The sequence below is a fragment of the Pleurodeles waltl genome, chromosome 2_1 (assembly GCF_031143425.1).
Source record: "Pleurodeles waltl isolate 20211129_DDA chromosome 2_1, aPleWal1.hap1.20221129, whole genome shotgun sequence".
In the NCBI taxonomy this organism is placed as follows: domain Eukaryota; kingdom Metazoa; phylum Chordata; class Amphibia; order Caudata; family Salamandridae; genus Pleurodeles; species Pleurodeles waltl.
In genome coordinates, this window is record NC_090438.1 from 772,749,878 (window position 1) to 772,769,462 (window position 19,585).

At 46.7% G+C, this 19,585-nt stretch overlaps 1 protein-coding gene across 2 annotated transcripts in view; it reads right to left on the reverse strand.

Annotated features, from left to right (window-relative positions):
* Positions 1-19,585, reverse strand: part of RANBP9 (RAN binding protein 9) — a 365,177-nt gene that overhangs the window by 27,885 nt on the left and 317,707 nt on the right. For both annotated transcript variants that reach the window (XM_069218155.1, XM_069218146.1), the window contains 2 exons: positions 17,995-18,142; positions 8,613-8,734 (listed from right to left, as the gene is read on the reverse strand). In XM_069218155.1, the coding sequence (XP_069074256.1) occupies positions 8,613-8,734; positions 17,995-18,142 (270 nt within the window). The remainder of the gene's footprint in view (positions 1-8,612; positions 8,735-17,994; positions 18,143-19,585) is intronic.

The window sequence follows — 19,585 nt, forward strand, 5'->3', positions numbered from 1 at the left end:
GAAATTGAAAGGTTAAGAATCGCTGACCTACCTGACCTAGAGATCCTTTTGAGAATCCATTAATCCATCCATTAATCCACTCTTTCTCCCCTGGAAAAGACCCACAACTCTCAAGCCCATGGGAGGTGTTTCTGTGAGACATTTGGTTAGTTGCATGTACATAGTTCTGAATCTTCAACATTAGAATAAAACCATCCCTTGCACCAAGCGAAAGCGTTACTTACCTTCAGTAACAAATTATCTGGTAGAGACTATCTTGCTGAAGATTCCTTGCCTTAGAATTCCCTGGCGTCAGCTTCGACTGCGGATTTTTTTTGCTGAGCAGTACCATGCGCGCAACGTCGGGTGGCGTCATTCGGACCCGCATGCGTCGTCCGGCTCCGGGTGGCGTCGTCAGTGTCATTGGAGCCATCTGTGATGTCACGGTCTTCAATATAGGCAACCCCCGGCGCGCGTACATCAGTTCTTTTCCACAATTTCCCACACCAGAAGCGCATAGTCATTAAAGAACCAACTTGTAGCTTTTTTTCTTTCTGTCTGTTTGTCTGAACAAAAAGTCATGCCCTGGAGAAAGGGTAAAAATCTGAATAATATATATCCACAGAGCGAGGAGGCTTGGATACGTGTAAGAAATCTGCAGCTAGATAGAGTCCCTACCAGATAATTCGTTACTGAAGGTAAGTAACTTGTTCATCTGATAAAGACTTCTAGCTGCAATTTCTTTACCTTAGAATAGATACCCAAGCTGTAACTCCTGGTGGTGGGCTGCGAAGAGATACTTCACACAAGGAAGTCCTGCAGGACCGAGCGAGCAAAACAACCCTCTCTTCTAACCTGGCTATCCAGGCAGTAGTTTCTTGCAAATGTGTGCAAGGAAGCCCACGTTGCTGCCTGGCAGATGTCCAGTACTGGCACGCCTTGAGCTAACGCCGTGGTAGCAGCTTTCCCTCTGGTCGAGTGAGCTCTCAAGCCCTCAGGAGGCTGCTTCTTAGCCAAAGCGAGGCACATTTTAATGCAGAGAATGACCCAGCGCAAAATCGTTAATTTCTAGACTGCCCGCCCCTTCTTTGCACCAACATACCCCACAAAGAGTTGGTTGTCCACCTGGTACTCTTTGGTGTGGTCAAGGTAGAACGATAATGCTCTTTTTAGGTCCAGCCGATGGAGACGCTCCTCTTCTTTAGAGGGATGCGGTGGAGCAAAGAAGCTGGGCATGGTGATAATATGACTGAGATGGAATTGGTCACCACCTTGGGGAGGAAAGAGGCCCGAGTTCCAAGGACAACCTTATCAGGATGTATTGTGAGATATGGCGGTTTCGATGATAAAGCCTGCATCTCACTCACTCTTTTGGCAGATGTGATCACAAAGAAGGCTGTTTTGATAGTGAGCAGCCGGAGAGGACAATTATGGAAGGGCTCAAAAGGAGCACACATTAGAAAAAAAAGCACTAGATTAAGGTCCCACTGGGGCATAACAAAAGGCGTATGTGGAAACATATGTATGTGCCCTTTTAAGAATCTATGTACAATAGGAGAGTTAAACAAAGACTGTTGGTCAGGCAAGCAAAGCAAAGCCGATAAGGCAGAAAGATAGCCCTTAAGAGTCCCTAAGGAGGAACCCTGTTGGGCTAGTGACAGAATGAATAGAAGGATATTAGAAAGAGGAGAAGAAAGAGGATCAATAGACCTCTCTGTACAATATGATACAAAACATTTCCAACGGCAGGCGTAAATCGACTTAGTAGAGGGACGCCTGGATGCCAGAATGACATCACAGACTCTCGGGAGGGAGGTCATAAACCATCAACTGTCGCCGCTCAATCTCCATGCATAAAGCCGCAGAGTTGACAGGTTTGGGTGGAGACTAAAAGCGTCACCTAACAATAGCCGCCTTGGAAACTCTAACGTGCAATATTGCTGACATTGCGCGTTCTCTTCAGAGGCGAACCCATCTAACCAAGGCTCTCCCCACTGCTGAAAGAGTCTTTGCGCCACCTCCGAATGGAGACAGCATTCGTGATCCGCTTAGCTTCGCCGGCTGAGTTCATCTGCTCTGGCATTCAGAGAACCTGCCAGGTGTTAAACCACCAGGGTTATGCCCTGATGTTACAGCCATGTCCAAAGATGCAGAGTCTCTTGACAAAGGGTCCACGAGCCCACACCGCCCTGCTTGTTGCAGTACCACATTACAGTAGTGTTGTCCGTGAACACCTGCACTACCTTCCCTCTCACAACAGGAAGAAATGCCTTTAATGCTAGCCGGATCGCCCGAAGCGCCAACAAGTAGCGATGGAGCCTGGATTCCGCCGGAGACCAGAGGTCACTGATCTCCACCTCTCCCAGATGGCCGCCCCATCCCAGAAGTGATGCCTCTGTCACTACTGTGAGATTTGGTTGGGGAAGGGAGAGGAGTCTGCCCTTGACCCAATCGCAGTTCACTAACCACCACTACAGATCCTTTGCAGGTCCCTCCGAGATCAAAGCAAAACATCAGCTATGCCTGGCTGATGAAGGGTGATACCCTGAAACCAGTCCCAGGATGCTTGTTTCTGGTCCAGGGAGGACCTGGCCTGGCAGTTCGGGCTGGACTGTTCCCATGGGGAACAGGGTCAAGACTGATTTGCATATGGCTGGGTCTGAGCTGGAATGGCATGGCAAGCAAAAAAAACTGATGGATTAAACCCAGAACTGTGACTGGGGGTGAATATTTGATGTGTTCTGCATTCCGTCCATCTTCTGTTGTTTTTGCATTTGTTGCCCCAAGTGGGAAGGGTATGCCCAGACGGTGGTCCCGTGCTTGCTATGCCACCAGATTCAAGCTAGCCTGGCTGATGAAGGGCGATACCCTGAAACCGGTCCCAGAATGCTTGTTTCTGGTCCAGGGAGGACCTGGCCTGGCAGTTCAGGATTGACTGTTCCCATGGGGTACAGGGTCAAGACTGATTTGCAAATGGCTGGGTCTGAGCTGGAATGGCAAGCACAAAAACTGATGGATTAAACCCAGATCTGTGACTGGGGGTGAATGTTTGATTTGTTCTGCATTCCGTCCATCTTCTGTTTTTGCATCTGAGATCTGAACCATGTTGATAAGATTTCCCTGATGCTGTGCCCATTGGAACTTCAGGTCTCACTGCAGAACCCTCACATGCCATCTGGCATGCTTGACCAATAGGATGCAGGAAGCCATGAGTCCCAACAGCCTCAGAGTCTGTCTCACCGAAATCCAGGATAGACGACGAAACATTGGTATCATAACTTGAATATTCTGGACTCGCTGCTCAGGAGAATAGGCCCAATGCTGCACTGTGTCCAGAACAGCTCTGATGAAAGTGAACTTCTGAAAGGGAGTCAGGTGTGACTGGTACGTTTATGGTGAACCCCAGCGAGTACAAGAGGTTTGCCGTCGTCTGGAGGTGGGTGAGGAGAGCGTGGGGCATTGGAGCCTTCAACAGCCAATTGACCAGGTAGGGGAAGACTGGAATCCCTAACCTGCGCAGATGAGCTGCCACCACCGCCATCACTTCCGTGAACACCCGAGGGGCACTGGTGAGACCGAAAGGGAGCAAGGTAAACTGTAAGTGCTCGTGGCACACCTTGAACCGCAAGTAACGGCTGGGACCGGACAGGATGGGGATGTGAAAATAGGCATTCTGCAAGTCCAACGCTACCATCCAATCTTCTTGGTCTAGGGCAGACAAGACCTGAGCAAGAGTGAGCATTTTAAATTTCTCCTTTTGAGGAAGAAATGGACATCCCTTAAATCCATGATAGAGCGAAGGCCCTTGTTCTTTTTGGGAATCAGAAAGTAGCGGGAATAACATCCATTGCCTACTTCTGACATCGGGACCCTTTCTATGGCTTCCTTGGCCAAGAGAGCCGTAACTTCCTTGCGGAGCAAAACCAAATTGTTACAAATGGGGTCTTTGGTTGGCAGTCAGGTTACCCCCTGTTCAAGCAAGGACACTCACTCTAGTCAGGGTAAGTCACACACAATCCAAATTAGCCTGTGCCCACCCTCTGGTAGCTTGGCACTGAGCAGTCAGGCTTAACTTAGAAGGCAATGTGTAAAGTATTTGTGCAATAAATCATACAATAACACCATATAGAACCACAAAAACACACCACAGTGCTTAGAAAAATAAATTATATTTATCTGGATAAATGCAGGTCAAAATGATCAAAGATGCAATAAGTAAATATTGAGATATCACTGAAAAGTGATATAAAGTGTCTTAAGTCTTTTAAAAGTAAACAAAGTCTCTTTCAAGGACAGTGCCTGGTTCGCGTGAACAATCTCCACAAAGAACCACAGAGGAGGAGATGCGTGAGAACAAAGGGGTGAGCATCGATATCTCAGGCCACACACGGCTATGCGTCGTTTAGTTTTCACGCAGGGATGGCTGTGCGTCAATTTCCAGTGCTTGGTCGTGGATCCTCTTCGGGTTGTGGGCTTTTCAGACTCCCTGGGGACGATGCATGGATTTCCTGCGCTGGCAGGACGAAGCCACAGGAGCTGCATCGATCCGGTGGGCGTCGCGTTGAATTTTCTACCGCACAGCAGGCGATGCGTCAATTCCTCTCTGAAAGTCGGGCTGCGTCGTTCTGACTCAGCTGTGCGTCAATTCGGTGGGCCAGGCGTCTAATTTCCGGTCGCTACGCTGGCGCTGCGTCCATCTTCTCGTTGCGAAGTCGGGCTGTGTTGTTATGGTTCGGCATGCAGTGAAATTTTCACCGCAATGCAGGCTGTGCGTCCAATTTTGCCGCACAAGGAGTCCTTCTTGTAGAGATGAAGTCTTTTTGGTCCTGAGACTTCAGGGAACAGGGGGCAAGCTCTATCCAAGCCCCTAGAGAGCACTTCTTCACCACAGCCACCGAGCAGCAAGGAAGCAGGGCACCAGCAAGGCAGCAGTCCTTCACAGAAAGCAGACAGGTGAGTCCTTTGGGCAGCCAGGCAGTTCTTGGCAGGATGCAGGTTCTGGTTCCAGTTTCTTCTCCAAGAAGTGACACTTGGTAGGAGCAGAGGCCCTTTGTATATACCCAAATGTGCCTTTGAAGTGGGGGAGACTTCAAAGAGTGGCTTATAAGTGCACCAGGTCCCCTTTCAGTTTAATCCTGTCTGCCAGGGTCCCAGTAGGGGGTCTGGCAGTCCTGTGTGTAAGGGCAGGCCCTCCACCCTCCCAGCCCAGGAAGACCCATTCAAAATGCAGATGTATGCAAGTGAGGTTGAGTATCCTGTGTTTGGGGTGTGTCTGAGTGAATGCACAAGGAGCTGTCAACTAAACTGAGCCAGACGTTGACTGTAAGGCACAGAAAGATTTAAGTGCAGAGAAATGCTCACTTTCTAAAAGTGGCATTTCTAAAATAGTAATATTAAATCCAACTTCACCAGTCAACAGGATTTTATATCACCATTCTGGCCATACTAAATATGATCTTCCTACTCCTTTCAGATCAGCAGCTACCACTCAAACAATCTATGAGGGAAGCCCCAATGTTAGCCTATGAAGGGAGCAGGCCTCACAGCAGTGTAAAAACGAATTTATGAGTTTTACACTACCAGGATATGTAAACTACATAGGTACATGTCCTGCCTTTTGCCTACACAGCACCCTGCCCTATGGGTTACCTAGGGCATACCTTAGGGGTGCCTTATATGTAGAAAACTGGGAGTTTGTAGGCGTGGAAAGTACTTTTAAATGCCAAGTCGAATTGGCAGTGAAACTGCACACACAGGCCTTGCAACGGCAGGCCTGAGACAAGGTTAAGGGGATACTTAAGTGGGTGGCACAATCAGTGCTGCAGGCCCACTAGTAGCATTTAATCTACAGGCCCTGGGCACATATAGAGCACTCTACTAGGGACATATAAGTACATTAAATAGTCAAATTGGGTATGATCCAATGTTACCATGTTTAAAGGGAGAGAGCATATGCACTTTAGCACTGGTTAGCAGTGGTAAAGTGTGCAGAGTCTTAAAACCAGCAAAAATAGTATCTAAAAAGTGGAAGGAGGCAGGCAAAAAGTTAGGGGTAACCACCCTAAGGCTGTCAGGTCTAACACAAATGATCCCGCATCAGCCATTCTTTTATCGGAGGGATAGAGGGAAGGAAAGATTGGAAGGGGAGGGAATAGCCCTTCTGAATGATCTGCAAGACCCATTTGTCCGATGTGATAGTACCAGTGAGGGAGTTGAAATTGAATCCTCCCTCCAACTGGACGGACATGGTCTTGCAGAACCATCCTAGGAGGGCCTGGGCACTGCGGAAGGGGGGGAGGGGGCTGTGTTACCTCTGGCTAGACCCTCTGGGTCTGACGGTACCACAACCTCTTCCTCGCACGGGATGCTGGGAAGCCGGTGGATGGTGGCTAACTTGGGGCTAGCGTGGTACCGCACCCCTTCTGAAGCCTCGAAAGGGACGAAAGACAGACTGCTCACGAGCCAGCTCTGAAAGGCCCAAGGATCTGGCCGTAGCTCAAGAATCCTTGAACCTCTCAAGCTCAGAGTCGTCCTTCTCACCAAAAAGGCGAGAGCCATCAGAGGGAATATCCATCAAACTCGACTGGACATCCCCTGAAAAGCCAGTAGACCGGAGCCAGGCGTGGCTACGGAGGGTCACTGTAGAAGAAATCGCCCTGCCCAGTGAGTCGGTCGTGTCCAAGCCACACCTGATAGTAAACTTGGCTGCATCTCTCCCATCCTTGACAGCCTGGGTGAGAGTGTCTTGTATGCCCTTGGGAAGTACCTGTGACACCGTATCCCATAAAGTATGGGAAAACCGGCCCAATAGGCAAGAGGTGTTTACTGACCTCAAAGCCAGGCTGGAGGAAGAAAACAACTTCTTTCTAAGTGGGTCCAGCCTCTTGGATTCCCTATCCGGAGGGGCGGAAGGAGAGGCACCACGGGAAGTGGAGGTTCGGACCACCAAGCTTACCGGGGTGGTGTGATGGGTGAGGAAACTAGGGTAATTTGGAGCAGGCCTATGGCGGCAGCCAATTGTCCTATTTACAGGAGCCCCTATGCTGGGTTTGGACCATGTTCCCAGAAGGACATCTGTGAGGGCCTCATTGAAGGGTAACATTGGCTCTGATGTAGCAACTCTTGGCTGAAGCACCTCCGTCAGGTTATTAGTCCTGCCTGGCACCGTAGGCAAATCTAGGTCCAAGATCTCAGCTGCCCTACGCACCACTATGGCATAAGATGCACCCTCCTCTGTAACCACAGCGGGAGGAGAGAGCATGTCAGCATCTGGAGAAGTAACCAGTCCACTGGCTTCCCCTAGATCCTTGTACCAGTCCCGTTCATGCTCCAATCCATACTCGAAAGGGTCCTCAGACCCCTCCCACTCCTCTCCTGTGCCTGGCTGTTCTGACTAAGCCTCAGGCACTGATCTGGGCCTAATCGGCGCCGTAGAAGTTGCAATCGGTATCGTACGACATCGGATATCATCCGGAATGAGGATGGGGCTACCACCACCAGTGGAATATATCGGATCCCGGGGTCCCCAACGATGCCAAAACCACCAATGTGGAATCCGATAGAGCCCCTGCTGACCCCATGGGACCCGAAGACCCACCTAAGGGTGCAGCCTGCTCAAAAACAAGGCACATAGGCTTGTAAAATTCTTTAATTTAAGGAGGGGTCGCTTTGGTCCCCAGAAGAGGGGGAAGACGCGGAGTCGGCCCTAGCGATGGCTCCGCGATCGGAACGTCGACGTTCCCTGGACACCTTGTTGGCCGACGGGCATGACAAAGTCAAAGTCCGCTTGGACCTCTTCTTCTTCTTCTTCTTCTTTTGCCTCTTACCGTAATTCCCCGAAGATCTCGAATGCGAGGAAGATGACTTAGGGCTCCTCAAGCGGTGCCGCGACCTAATCCTAGAGCGCGACCGTGACCTCCTCGGAGTCACGCTAACCAAAGATGGCTGCCCGGGCGCTAAAAGCTTGAGAGATCTCTCTCTCTCAAGGCCTTCGGAGCCATGGCCCGACAGTCAGAACACGATTTCGAATCGTGGTCCTTTTCCAGGCACCAAAGACACCTTTTGTGGATCCGTAACCGACATGGTGCGATGACATGCACCACATGGTTTGAATCCCGTCTTCCTCAAAGACATCGTTCAGACAATCTAAAACCTTTGACAAAGCTAAAAAAAAAAAAAAAAAAAAAAAAAAAAAAGGGTAGCTCTTTCGGATTTGCGCTTAACCAGCGCGGAAGGAAAAGATCTGACATACGCACGCCGGGGTGGTGCCTATATAGAAGACTGTGATCTCACAGATGGCTCCAACTATGCCACCCGATGGCTCAGCAGAAAAATTCCAGATTCAAAGCTGATGCCAGGGAATTCTAAGATAAGAAATCTGCAGCCAGAAGTATCAGCTATGTCTCTCTACCCTCAAAGTCGGCCGGTCATTCAATATTATGCTACTTACAATTCTTCAACCAAACTAACAAATGTAAACACAATTTTTTAATTAATGTAATCCAACATAATCACCTTTTTCAGTAGGTAATCACCACATTTTGATGCAAATTGATATAAGAAAGATGCAAGGGGGTTGCTTTGAGAGGAATTACGAGAGGAAAAAAATATAAAATAGTAAACACAGTGCAGACCCATTTCTGTGTCACATTCTTCCATTTCATGGTCGTGCTTGGAGCTCCCGTTCAAGAATCCATGGGATGCAGGCTCAGCCACACCATTGGAGTAATGATCGGTTTCCATATCCACATCATTGCTGCAAAAGAAAGCATTGTGATATCAGGTCCGTTTCCATTTCATCCGCACACCAACTACCATTCTCTCTTAACCACACCCCAATTTTAAAGCCCCCTCCCAAACCCCCAAAACATATTGTTGGTAGCTTCAGGGTTTGGGTAAAGATATTGTACAGAAATTTAAACATATACCTTGGATAGAAACGCACAGATGCTTGACTGAATAAGTAAAGCACTAGCAGTTGACATTTGTGTTTTGTGCATGTCACAAATTACACTTTCAGAGACACCAAACCCACTTTTTAACCTTCCGAGAATGGTAAATGGTTTAGTAGTAATTAGGGTAACATTAACACCTATTACTTAAAGCACTTAGATATGTGGTACTAAGTGCCATTTAAAAACAAGTTAATGCTTTGATTGTGCTTCCACAAAAAGAAACATGTTCCTCCCTGTAGTAGCACCATATGAAAGAGGGTGGAGAACGTCTAGAAACAAAACAAGCAGGGGGTGGTGGAGCCAACGTGCCAACAGTCACTTGTCTTCCTAACCTGGCATCACACAAGGCACAGCGTGTGTGGCTATGTGTATCAAACACAAATCATGTGTTTTCCTGTGTGGAGTTGCAGGAGAAGTTTAACCTGGTATCAGCACTAGTAGTTCACTAGCAAAAGTCTCTTTTCCTTGAGCGAGATACTGATGCGATGGTTACATTTCCTATCAGGATCTCTAGTTATCACTTCTGATACTTTGGGACCACGGTAAAAAAAATGATACTATTGCTCTTATGTTCACCTCGTGCTGTTGAGCATTATGACATCCTTCTTCACACCAGTTGATTTCCCTCCTTAAATCCTTTTACTGGAACGGATGGACTCTCAAGGTCTCAGCACAGAAACTAAAATTATTATAGGAGAAAGGCAGAGTGGAGGTGCCATACCTTGACTTATTACTAGGGAGGGAGACTTTCACTGGCTAACGTGGTCTGAGGGAAGCACATTGAAAGAGGTGGACTAGAAGGTCAGACCTGCCATTGGTAGTAGGGCCCTTCTGACTGATAACTATAGTCAGTGCAAGCTGTCTTCCTGCTCCGATATGCAATATACAGGCACTCCAAAGGAAATTAACCATTACATGGATTGAGAGGCTATATTACACACCTTCATTACCTGTGTTAGATCTCAACATTTTTCTACGGGAACATAGGGTTGGTTTTCCAAGCTCTAGAGGTTCAGCAGGTTCTGTCAGGGTGGGTAAAGCGCACACTGATGGGAAATACAAGCCCTACAGATCTTTTTGGAAACAGTTTGGCTACACTAGCTTAACTTCCTGAGATCTGAAGCTCAGTAGAAGTCACTTAGGAGGCCTACAGGAACTTCTAAGTTGCTTCTGAGTTTCAAGAAGCAAAATAGCAATAGCAAAATAGATACTTAATTCTCTCAGATGCTTTCACCCTGGTGGTAGGCGTGCTTCAGCTGCGTACTGAGATAAAACCTACATCTGCTATCCTTAAAGCTGGGAACATGGGAAGGACTATCTGAGATGGCGAGTTTTAATAATGCATATTCTTACATGAAACTACTTGCATTTAAAAATTATTGCATTACAATTGTATGGCGAAAGATTACACTGCCTGTCAGCTGTACACTGTAGAGTTCCCAATAGATAAGCTAGATATCCTAGATGTGACTTCAACGCAAAGGATTTATGGCATCTGTGGAGGAAGTGCAGTTTTGTGTTTTTATTTTGAAAGGAAGTGCTCATCAGTGGCTAGTATTTTAAACCAGCTTCTTTGAGCATCTACTAAATTGGGTTTACTAGCATTCCTGCATCTTCTAACCAAAGCAAAGGTTCAGTGACGATTTCTGGCACTGGGACTAGTGTTGGCCAAGAAAATAATTGCTATAACTTGGAATGGGTCATCGGTTTTGCTCATCCTGGCAGAAAGATAAGAGGAACTGCACACTGATGGAAAGGTTGACTGTAAGAAAGTCTCTCCTTTGCAGTTTTCCACACCAGAGTGAGCCATCTATGACAGCTTATAAGAAACAGAACGTAATGTTCAGAACTGAAAAACCTTCCCTTGGTTACACAATTGTCCAGTATATCACATCTTTCTTCAGGTGGCAGTACAGGAGTGAGGGTGGTACATCATGTGCGCTATTACAGATTCATTTTAAAGCTTGCAAACCATTTATTACAATGATTGCCAAGACAACAGAAATTATTATTCCTAGGTTCTGTAAAAAGGTTACCTCCTGGAAAACTATGGGGGGGGGGGTCAACAGAAACCTGAAACATATGTACCTTCTTACATTTGTATACTCTATTTAAGATAATTAGTACATATAAAAGTTCATAGTGTTTTAAGTGGGAAAAGGGTGACAGCCTCCCTGCACAGACCTCAAACTGTTTACTTTGGATAATATGACACACTTAAGTGAATGTTTAAGACTAAATATGCTCTTCTTTGTTGTCTTGCAAATACAATTCAACTTTAGAAGCTGAGTGATAAAATTAGTTTAAAAACTAGAGCACACCACACTTTCTCTACATTAAGATGCCATTTTGGAGAATTTTAAAGCACTGAAAAGACTCTAAAGATCTTTATCTGTAAGTACTTCAAGAAAGAACCCTTGATTGCAGCATTTAAATGTTTAGCAGAGGACATTGGTCTTACAGGCATACATATGGAAGGACATAAGGGACATTTCAAGCTCTGAAAAGGGATGAAGAACCGGACTTACTGATAAATTCAAGAAATCTTCATTTTTTTATCTGCTTGATGTGGTGGAGGATGCCTCTCAGTGACTTTCTTAGCCTAATAACTGGTACTGGAACAAAGAGCCGATTCTCTTCTGTTAAAGACAGTAGGTGAAACCTGCAGAAAATGCTGAACTTTCAACAGCAGGCAGATTTAGGGGATGTTCGCTGGGGGAGGATTTAGTCTTAGCCTCACCCAAGCTTGGGAACTGCAGGGGATGCAGGGATGTCAAAGCATATGTTGATAATGACTGACACATATAAGTAAGAGGCTTTATTTTGGGTATATGAACTAATGTCTTTAACTTCCCTCAATAGCAAGATGGCATTCATACTATTGACTAAAGAAAGGCACAGTATGAGCAGCCTTTTGTCCTGCGCTTCTCACCTAAACAGGTGTAGCAAGAGTTATACAATGACTAATAATAATTACTTCCATTAGACATAAATCTCCAATTGTTACAATGTACTATTAGGTGAGTTTTTGTCACAAACCAGGGCAGAGGTCCACAAAACATGAATTTCAGTAATGTACGTATGGTCATCAAATAACATGCTTATGAAAATGTTTAAAAAAGAACCACAACTAAAAATGTAAATCAGTGCAAAAATATAACAAAACTATTCTCAAGGCATCCCTCTGATGCCAAATAAGCCACTTGTGAACATGTAGGAGCAACCTGGGCAGGTGCATGAGATTATCGAAAACACAAGGGGATGTCCTTGAAGAACAAGTCACTTTTATTCAGTAACGCATTATCTGTTAGAGACTCTATCTAGCTGCAGATTCTTTGGATCTGGAAACGTTTGCTAGAGCAATACCCCTGTGCATGCCATCGGGTGGCTACGTTTGTTTCCACTTCGCATTGTTGGTGTCTTTGGCACCGAATCTGACATTGGAGTATAGGTGCCAATCAGGTGTGCGGACCTCAGTTACTTTGATCACAACTTTCCATGCCAGGAGCGCAGAGCCATGACAAGAAATGGCAAATACGTGTGTCCAAACTAGGGCCCTGAAAGTGATCACCCTGACCCTAGCAAATGAGTCCACAGAGCTGGGAGGCATGGGTGGGTGTTAGGAATCTGCAGCTAGAGCCTCTACCAGATAGTGCATTACCAAAGGTAAGTAACGTGTTCATCTGACAGAGATTTCTAGCTGCAGATTCCTTACCTTTGAATAGATACCCAAGCCATATCCTCCTAACGGTCGGCTGTGGACAAATGTTTTCAAACTAAAAAGTTTGTCCTGCGGACTGAATGGGCAAAATGCTCATCCCTATGGTCCTGACTGTACAGGCAGTAGTGTTTGGCAAACGTGAGCAGGATTACCCATGTTGCTGCCTGACAGATGTCCAGGACTGGGACTCCACGAGCTAACCCTGTGGTTGCAGCTTTTCCCTTGGCAGAATGGGCCTGTAAGCTCTCAGGAGGCCACTTCTTAGCCAGGGCGTAGCAGATCTTTATTCAGAGAACGACAGAGTGAAATGGTTTGTGTCTGTACTGCTAGACCTTTCTTAGCTCCCACATATCCCACTAAGAGTTGGTCATCCACCGAACCTCTTTTGCGCTGTCTAAGGTATAATGACAATGCTCTTTTTGGGTCCAGTCAGTGAAGACGCTCCTCTTCCTTAGAAGGATGCAGGGGACCAAAGAAGGTGGGCAAGGTGACAGTCTGTCCCAAATGAAATGGGGTCACCACCTTTGGGAGGAAATAGGCACGGGTGCAAAGCACCACCTTGTCAGGAAATCCTGTGAGATGTGGAGGCTTAAAGGGCAAGGCTTGCAGCTCACTCTCCCTCCGGACAGATGTTACTGCCACTAAGAAGGCTGTCTTGATGATAAGCAGTCGAGGGGAAAAATTATGCAGTGGCTCAAAGGGAGCATATGAGATGTGTGTGAACTAAATTAAGATCTCACTGAGGCATGATAAAGGGTGAAAGTGGGAACATATGTACAAGCCCTTTTGGAAACCTATTTACAATAGGGGACTTAAGCAATGAGGATTGGTCATGCAGCCACAGAAAAGTGGATAAAGAAGACAGATAGTCATTAAGATAGCCAAAAGCAGTCCTGCTGGGCAAGAGATCGAATGAAAAGAACATCAGAGAGAGAAGCAGAAGAAGGTTGTAAAGACTTCTCTGTGCAATATTTTACACATTTTTGCCAACAGCAGACGTATACCGTTTTTGTGGAGGAATGCCTGGCTGCTAAAATAACAGTACAGACTTCGGAAGGAAGGTAGAAGGTTATTATCTGTCGCTGCTCAATCTCCACGCATGAAGGTGTAGAGTTGACAAGTTAGGGTGGACAACCCTTCCCCGAAGGGGCAGCCTGACTGGAGGATCGATGCTCAACTTCAGAAGCTCGGGATACCAGACTCTCCGTGCCTAATCCAGAGCCACAAGGATTACCTGGGCCCAGTCGTCGTCGATCTTCTTGAGAGGTCTGGACAGGAGTGGTATGGGTAGAAAGGCGTACAGGAGGCCTGAGCTCCACTTATGACACAAAGTGCCACCAAGTGATTGGCACTTTGGAAACTCCAACATGCAATACTGGTGACACTGCACATTCTCTTCACAGGTGAATAGATCTAACCTCACTGCTGAAAGAGTCCTTGCACCATCTCCGAATGGAGACATCAGCTAGGCATAGACGGCCAAATTCATACGCCCTGGATTTCAGAGAACCTGACCTAGGGCCCCTTGACAAAGGGTCCACAACCCCACCCGCCCTGCTTATTGCAGTACCACATGGCAGTGGAGTTGTCCGTGAACACATGCATTAACTTCCCCTTGACAGAGGGAAGAAATGCCTTCAATGCTAGTCTGATCACTTGAAGCTCCAACAGACTGATATGGAGTCTGGAATCTGCCGGAGACCAGAGTCCTCTGATCTCCTCCTCCCCCAGATGTTCGCCCCATCCCAGAAGTGGCACTGTCACAAACGTAAGGTCTGGTAGAGAAAGAGAGAGGAGTCTGACTCTGACCCAATCATAGTTCATAATCCACCACTGCAAATCTTTTGCAGTTCCTTTCTAGATCTGGACCATAGCGTAGAGATTTCCTGGATGCTGCGCCCACTGGACCCTAAGGTCCCACTGCAGAGCACGGATATGCCATCTGGTATGATTTACCAGCAGGATGCAGGAGGCCAAGAGGCCCAGAAGACTCAGAGTCAGTTTCACTGCAACCTAGAATAGAGGCAGAAATGTCAGTATCATAGCCTGAATATCCTGGACCCGCTGCTCGGAAGGAAAAGTCCAAAACAGCACTGTGTTCAGAACAGCTACTATAAAGGAAAGGGTCTGCGATGGAGTCTGCTGTGACTTTGGCACATTTATAGTAAAACCCCAGCGAATGCAGAAGGTTCACTGTAGTCTGGAGGTGGGAGACGACAGCCTGGGGCAAGCTCGCCTTCAACAGCCAGTCATCGAAGTAGAGGACAACTGAAACCTCTGACCTGCGCAGATCAGCTGCTATTATAACCATCACCTTGGTGAACATCCAAGGGGGCCACTGTTAAAGCCAAATGGCAGCACAGTGAACTGAAAGTGTTCCTAGCCTAGCTTGAACCACAGGTAACACCTGTGGGCCTGCACGATGGGAATATGAACATACGCATCCTGTAAGTCCAGCGCTATCGACCAGTCTTCTAGGTCTAGGGCACACAAGACATGAGCCAACGTGAGCATCTTGAACTTCTCCTTCTTAAGGAAGAGATTTACTGTCTTTAGGTCTAGAATAGGGTGAAGATCCTTCTTCAAAATGTAGCGGGAATAACAACCACTGCCTACTTCTGATATCAGGACCATTTCTAATGCTCCTTTGGCCAAGAGGGCCGTAACTTCCTCAAGGAGCATAGACAAATGATCCTCTGCAAGCTGTTCAAATGTTGGCGGTATGAGTGGGAGAAAAGGATTGGAAATGCAGGGCACAGCCCTTCTGAATAATCTGCAGTACCCATGCATCTAATGTGATGGACTGCCAGTGGAGGAGATGATGAAGAATTCTTCCTCCAACTGGGCGAGCATGGTCCTGCAGATCAAACTAGGAGGGCTTTGAGGCTGCAGCTGCCGGGGACCGGGTGGTGGACAACTTTTGGCTTCCAGAACCTCTAGGTCTCAAGGAACTGTGCCAACATCCTTGCGTAGCCTGGGGTGATTGCGTAGGACGGTGCCTGGCATAGGGCTGGCACGGTGCCACACCCGTTTCATAGCCATGAAAGGCAGACGGTGGATGAGGGGGTCACAGAGGCCAAAGGACTTGGCCATAGCCCTAGAGTCCTTAAAGCGCTCCAGCGCTGAGTCTGCCTTCTCACCAATCAAGCGAGTCCCATCGAAGGATATGTCCATAAGGTTTGCCTGGACATCCCCCAAAAAAACAGATGTTCTCAACCAGGCATGGTGCCGTAATGCTACCGTTGACGAAACCGCTCTGCCCAGCGACTCAGTCGCATCAAAGCCACACCGAACTTCGCTGCGTCCCTCTCGACTTTTACTGCTTGGGAAAGAGTTGCCAGGGCCTCCTCTGGAAGCTGGGGTAGCACTGGTGTAACCATATCCCAAATGGTGTGTGCGAAACGGGCAAAAAAGCACAAGGTGTTCACCAACCTCAGTGCCAGGCTGGTGGAAGAAAACATCATCTTCCCCAGATGGTCCAGTTTCTTGGATTCATCCCTGTCCAGGGAGAGCGTAAGGGAATGCGACATGGGAAGCTGAGGCTTGGACTACCAGGGCGGTGGCTGAGGAAACTAGGGTCGCCCGGTGCAGGGCAATGGCAGGGGGTGATCATCCTATTTACCGGAACCCCTGTGCTGGGCTTGGACCAAGCTCCCAGCAGGACATTGGTAAATGCTTTGTTAAAGGGCAGGAGTGGTTCGAAGTAGAAGCCCCAGGCTGAAGCACTTCAGTCAACATGTTCATCTTGACAGCCACTGAGGGCAGTTTGAGGACCTCAGCTGCCCCACAAAACCACTGCATTAGGAGCGCCCTACTCCATAGCCACAGTGGGGGGAGAGAGCAAGTCAGTATCTGGAGAGGTGTCCAAACCACTAGCCTCTCATAGTTCCTCATACCAGTCCAAAGATCTTTGTAACTGGTGTTCTAAAGGGTCCGGTGACCCCTCCCAATCTTATCCCATCCCTGGCTGTAAACAATAAGGCTCAGGTAACGATATGCACCTGTGGGTGCTGACAGTGCCTGAACCGGCGTCGTGCAATGCCGTTTCGGCTCCAGATTGCCGGGAATCAGAATGGGTCTGGTGCCGGAGGCGCAAGAAGAATTGACACTGGTGCCGGTCCGGATCCGGAGTCGAATCCATGAGACCCATCGGAGCCAGGGCCAAAGCTGCTGGTGCAGAAGTTTCTGGCTGTGAAGGAGCCTCCTCTGACCCCACGGGGCCCAAAGGCACGCCAGAGGATCGGCCTGCTCAAATACATAGCACATGGCCTCGTAAAATTATTTTATTTGAGCAGGTGTCAATCTGGCCTCCAGAAACAGGGGGAGGCGCAGAGCTGAACTGGGCAACGGCTCCACAGAACAGTGCTGGGAACGCCGATGTTCTACGCTCATCTTGTCGGGTGACAGATGAGGTGAAGTCAAAGTCCTCTTGGACTTCTTTTTGTGCCTCTCCCCTGAGTGTCCCGAGGACCTTGAGTGTGACGAAGAGGATTTGTGTCTCCTGGGGCGGTCCCACGACCTCTTTCCCAATCAGGAACGAGATCTCCAAGGATTCGCAAGTGACGGTGTTGTCGATTGCCAGGCTGCAAACAGCTTTAGGGACCGCTCCTTCGAAGTTTTCGGCGCCATGGCCCGGTAGTCTGAGCACAACTTCAATTTGTGGTCACGCTCGAGACACCAGAGGCAAATGATGTGAGGATCTGTAACTGACCAGGTGCAGTGACAGGCGCCACACAGTTTGAACCCTGCCTTCCTAGGTGACATCCTCGACACACGAACAATAAAAAACCTCAATAAAACATTGAAAAGAGGCCTGTCAAAAAGTGATTGAGGGTTATCTCTCTCTAGATCTGTGTTAACTGGTGTGGAAAGACAAGTATTGACGTCCGCGAGCCTGGGTGGCGCCTATATAGGTGATTGTGACGTCTCATCCGGTGCAGACGATGCAGCGTGGGACCGAACAGAGCCACCCGATGGCACACGTAGGGATATTGCTCAAGCAAGAGTTTCCAGATCCAAACGGACGCCTGGGGTAACTCACAGTTAAGGAATCTGCAGCTACAAGTCTCTATCAGATAATTGTTTTACAGCTGTCTGGATTACTCAAGAATAAGACACTCTGGTGAAATTAATGCATCTTTTATTTAGCCAATTTGCCTGTGTTTATCTGCTCCAAGTTATTCTTAACAAATTAAAATTAGAATGTGTGAAAGACTCCTGTTTTAACTTCATATAACAAACTTCACAAGTGTGCTGTGACCCAACATTTTAGCGTCTATCATTAAGTAACACAAAACAGAAAAAGACAACAGGGATTCACTGTAACTGCCCAGTACCCACCTGGTGAAGCTGTTGCTTTGCTGAGATCGTGTCACATTTATACTGTTCAGCTCCGGCACATTTAGAATGGTAGATTGGTGCTTAGTATGACAGTAAGACTGGTGTGCTTTGTTTGATAGAACACCATTACTGCAAGTGCTTTCAAAACCTAGAGAGAGAGAGAGGGACAGTCTCATATACTAAAGTGGATCTATTAAAGAGCAATTAAATATTTCTTTCTAAGTTTACAAAAAAAATGGATGTCAATAATACAAACAACAAATACACTTAAAACTTGCAGGATATTTACCAGAATGTTTCCATTCATGCCTGTGTCCTTGTTTCATCATGCCAGAGATCGGACAGTAGCAATGGCTGAACTGTGACTAGCTGTCAGTGGGGGACTAAAGGTCTTAAGCCTTTTCATAATTTGCAAGATACTTTACAATATTTCAAAAAATCCCACAATCATAGGTAAGTACTCGGAAGTACTACAGATACAAAAAAACATACGAATCTGGACACAGTTCTTATTAGATGCAATCATGAAGACAGTGTGATTTATGCAATATGCCTCCTGGTTAGGGCATAATGGTCACAGAACTTACTTAGGATTACCACATTTGGCCACATTGACATTAACTTTCTGAAAAATAACATCCTGGGAAATCTGCAAACAGTGTATACTTCCCAAAGAGTATACTCAAAGGTATATAGCAATAGTTGCAGCACAAGTGATTCTTGCCATTTGTCAATCCACACCCGGGATACCGCATAGCACACAGATGGTGGGAATGTAGGATTTGACAACAACAACTTCTTACAATGCTTGTTTTCAGATAAATGTGGGGTTGCTGCTTATTTTATGCTAAGCATTCTACATCCTGATGCATTACAGGCAGAAACAGAAAATATTTACGGGACCAGTAGAAATGAACTAAGGCAGACAAGAATGACTTTTTCCAAGATTAGGGTTTTCTCAAGGGACAAAACAAACACCTGAAACGAATTTAAATGTGTGCCGAAAAAGGCACGTCACTAACGCACTAATATACACTTTGCCATCTCAACTTCTGTGATAGCACAAGTGTAGTTTAGTTGTATCCCGGAGGAAGTTGAGAATGTATCATCCACAGGACATCTCTCCTGATGTGCTTTATTTTGTGTTTGCTTTCAGAAACTTAAGTATTGACATCGTGAAAATCTGCGATTCCACAAATCTTCAGTGGTGTTTCAAGGAATTATGAGTATTTGTGTAATTAGGATAAGGGCTGCTGAACAACTTTCTCGTCTTCTTGATTTCTAGAAATGTGTTACTATCTTTGAGCAAAAATATCCAGTGTTTCTTTTTAAGAAGTAAATAATGTGACTGAGGCATTAAAAAGTTAGACACTAGGTACAGAACTCGGGTGTACCTGCAATAGGGGTAAGCAGGAGAATATATATATTTTCAATTACTATTTTGAGCATCAATGCATTGGCATGTTGTCCACTACAGTTGTGACATGACTAAAAAAGTTTTTTTTTAATTGTTTTTAGAAAAATGCATATTCTTTTTTTTATTAGAAAAAAGAGTAACATCACTTTCAGAACAAATGTACAAGTATGCCAT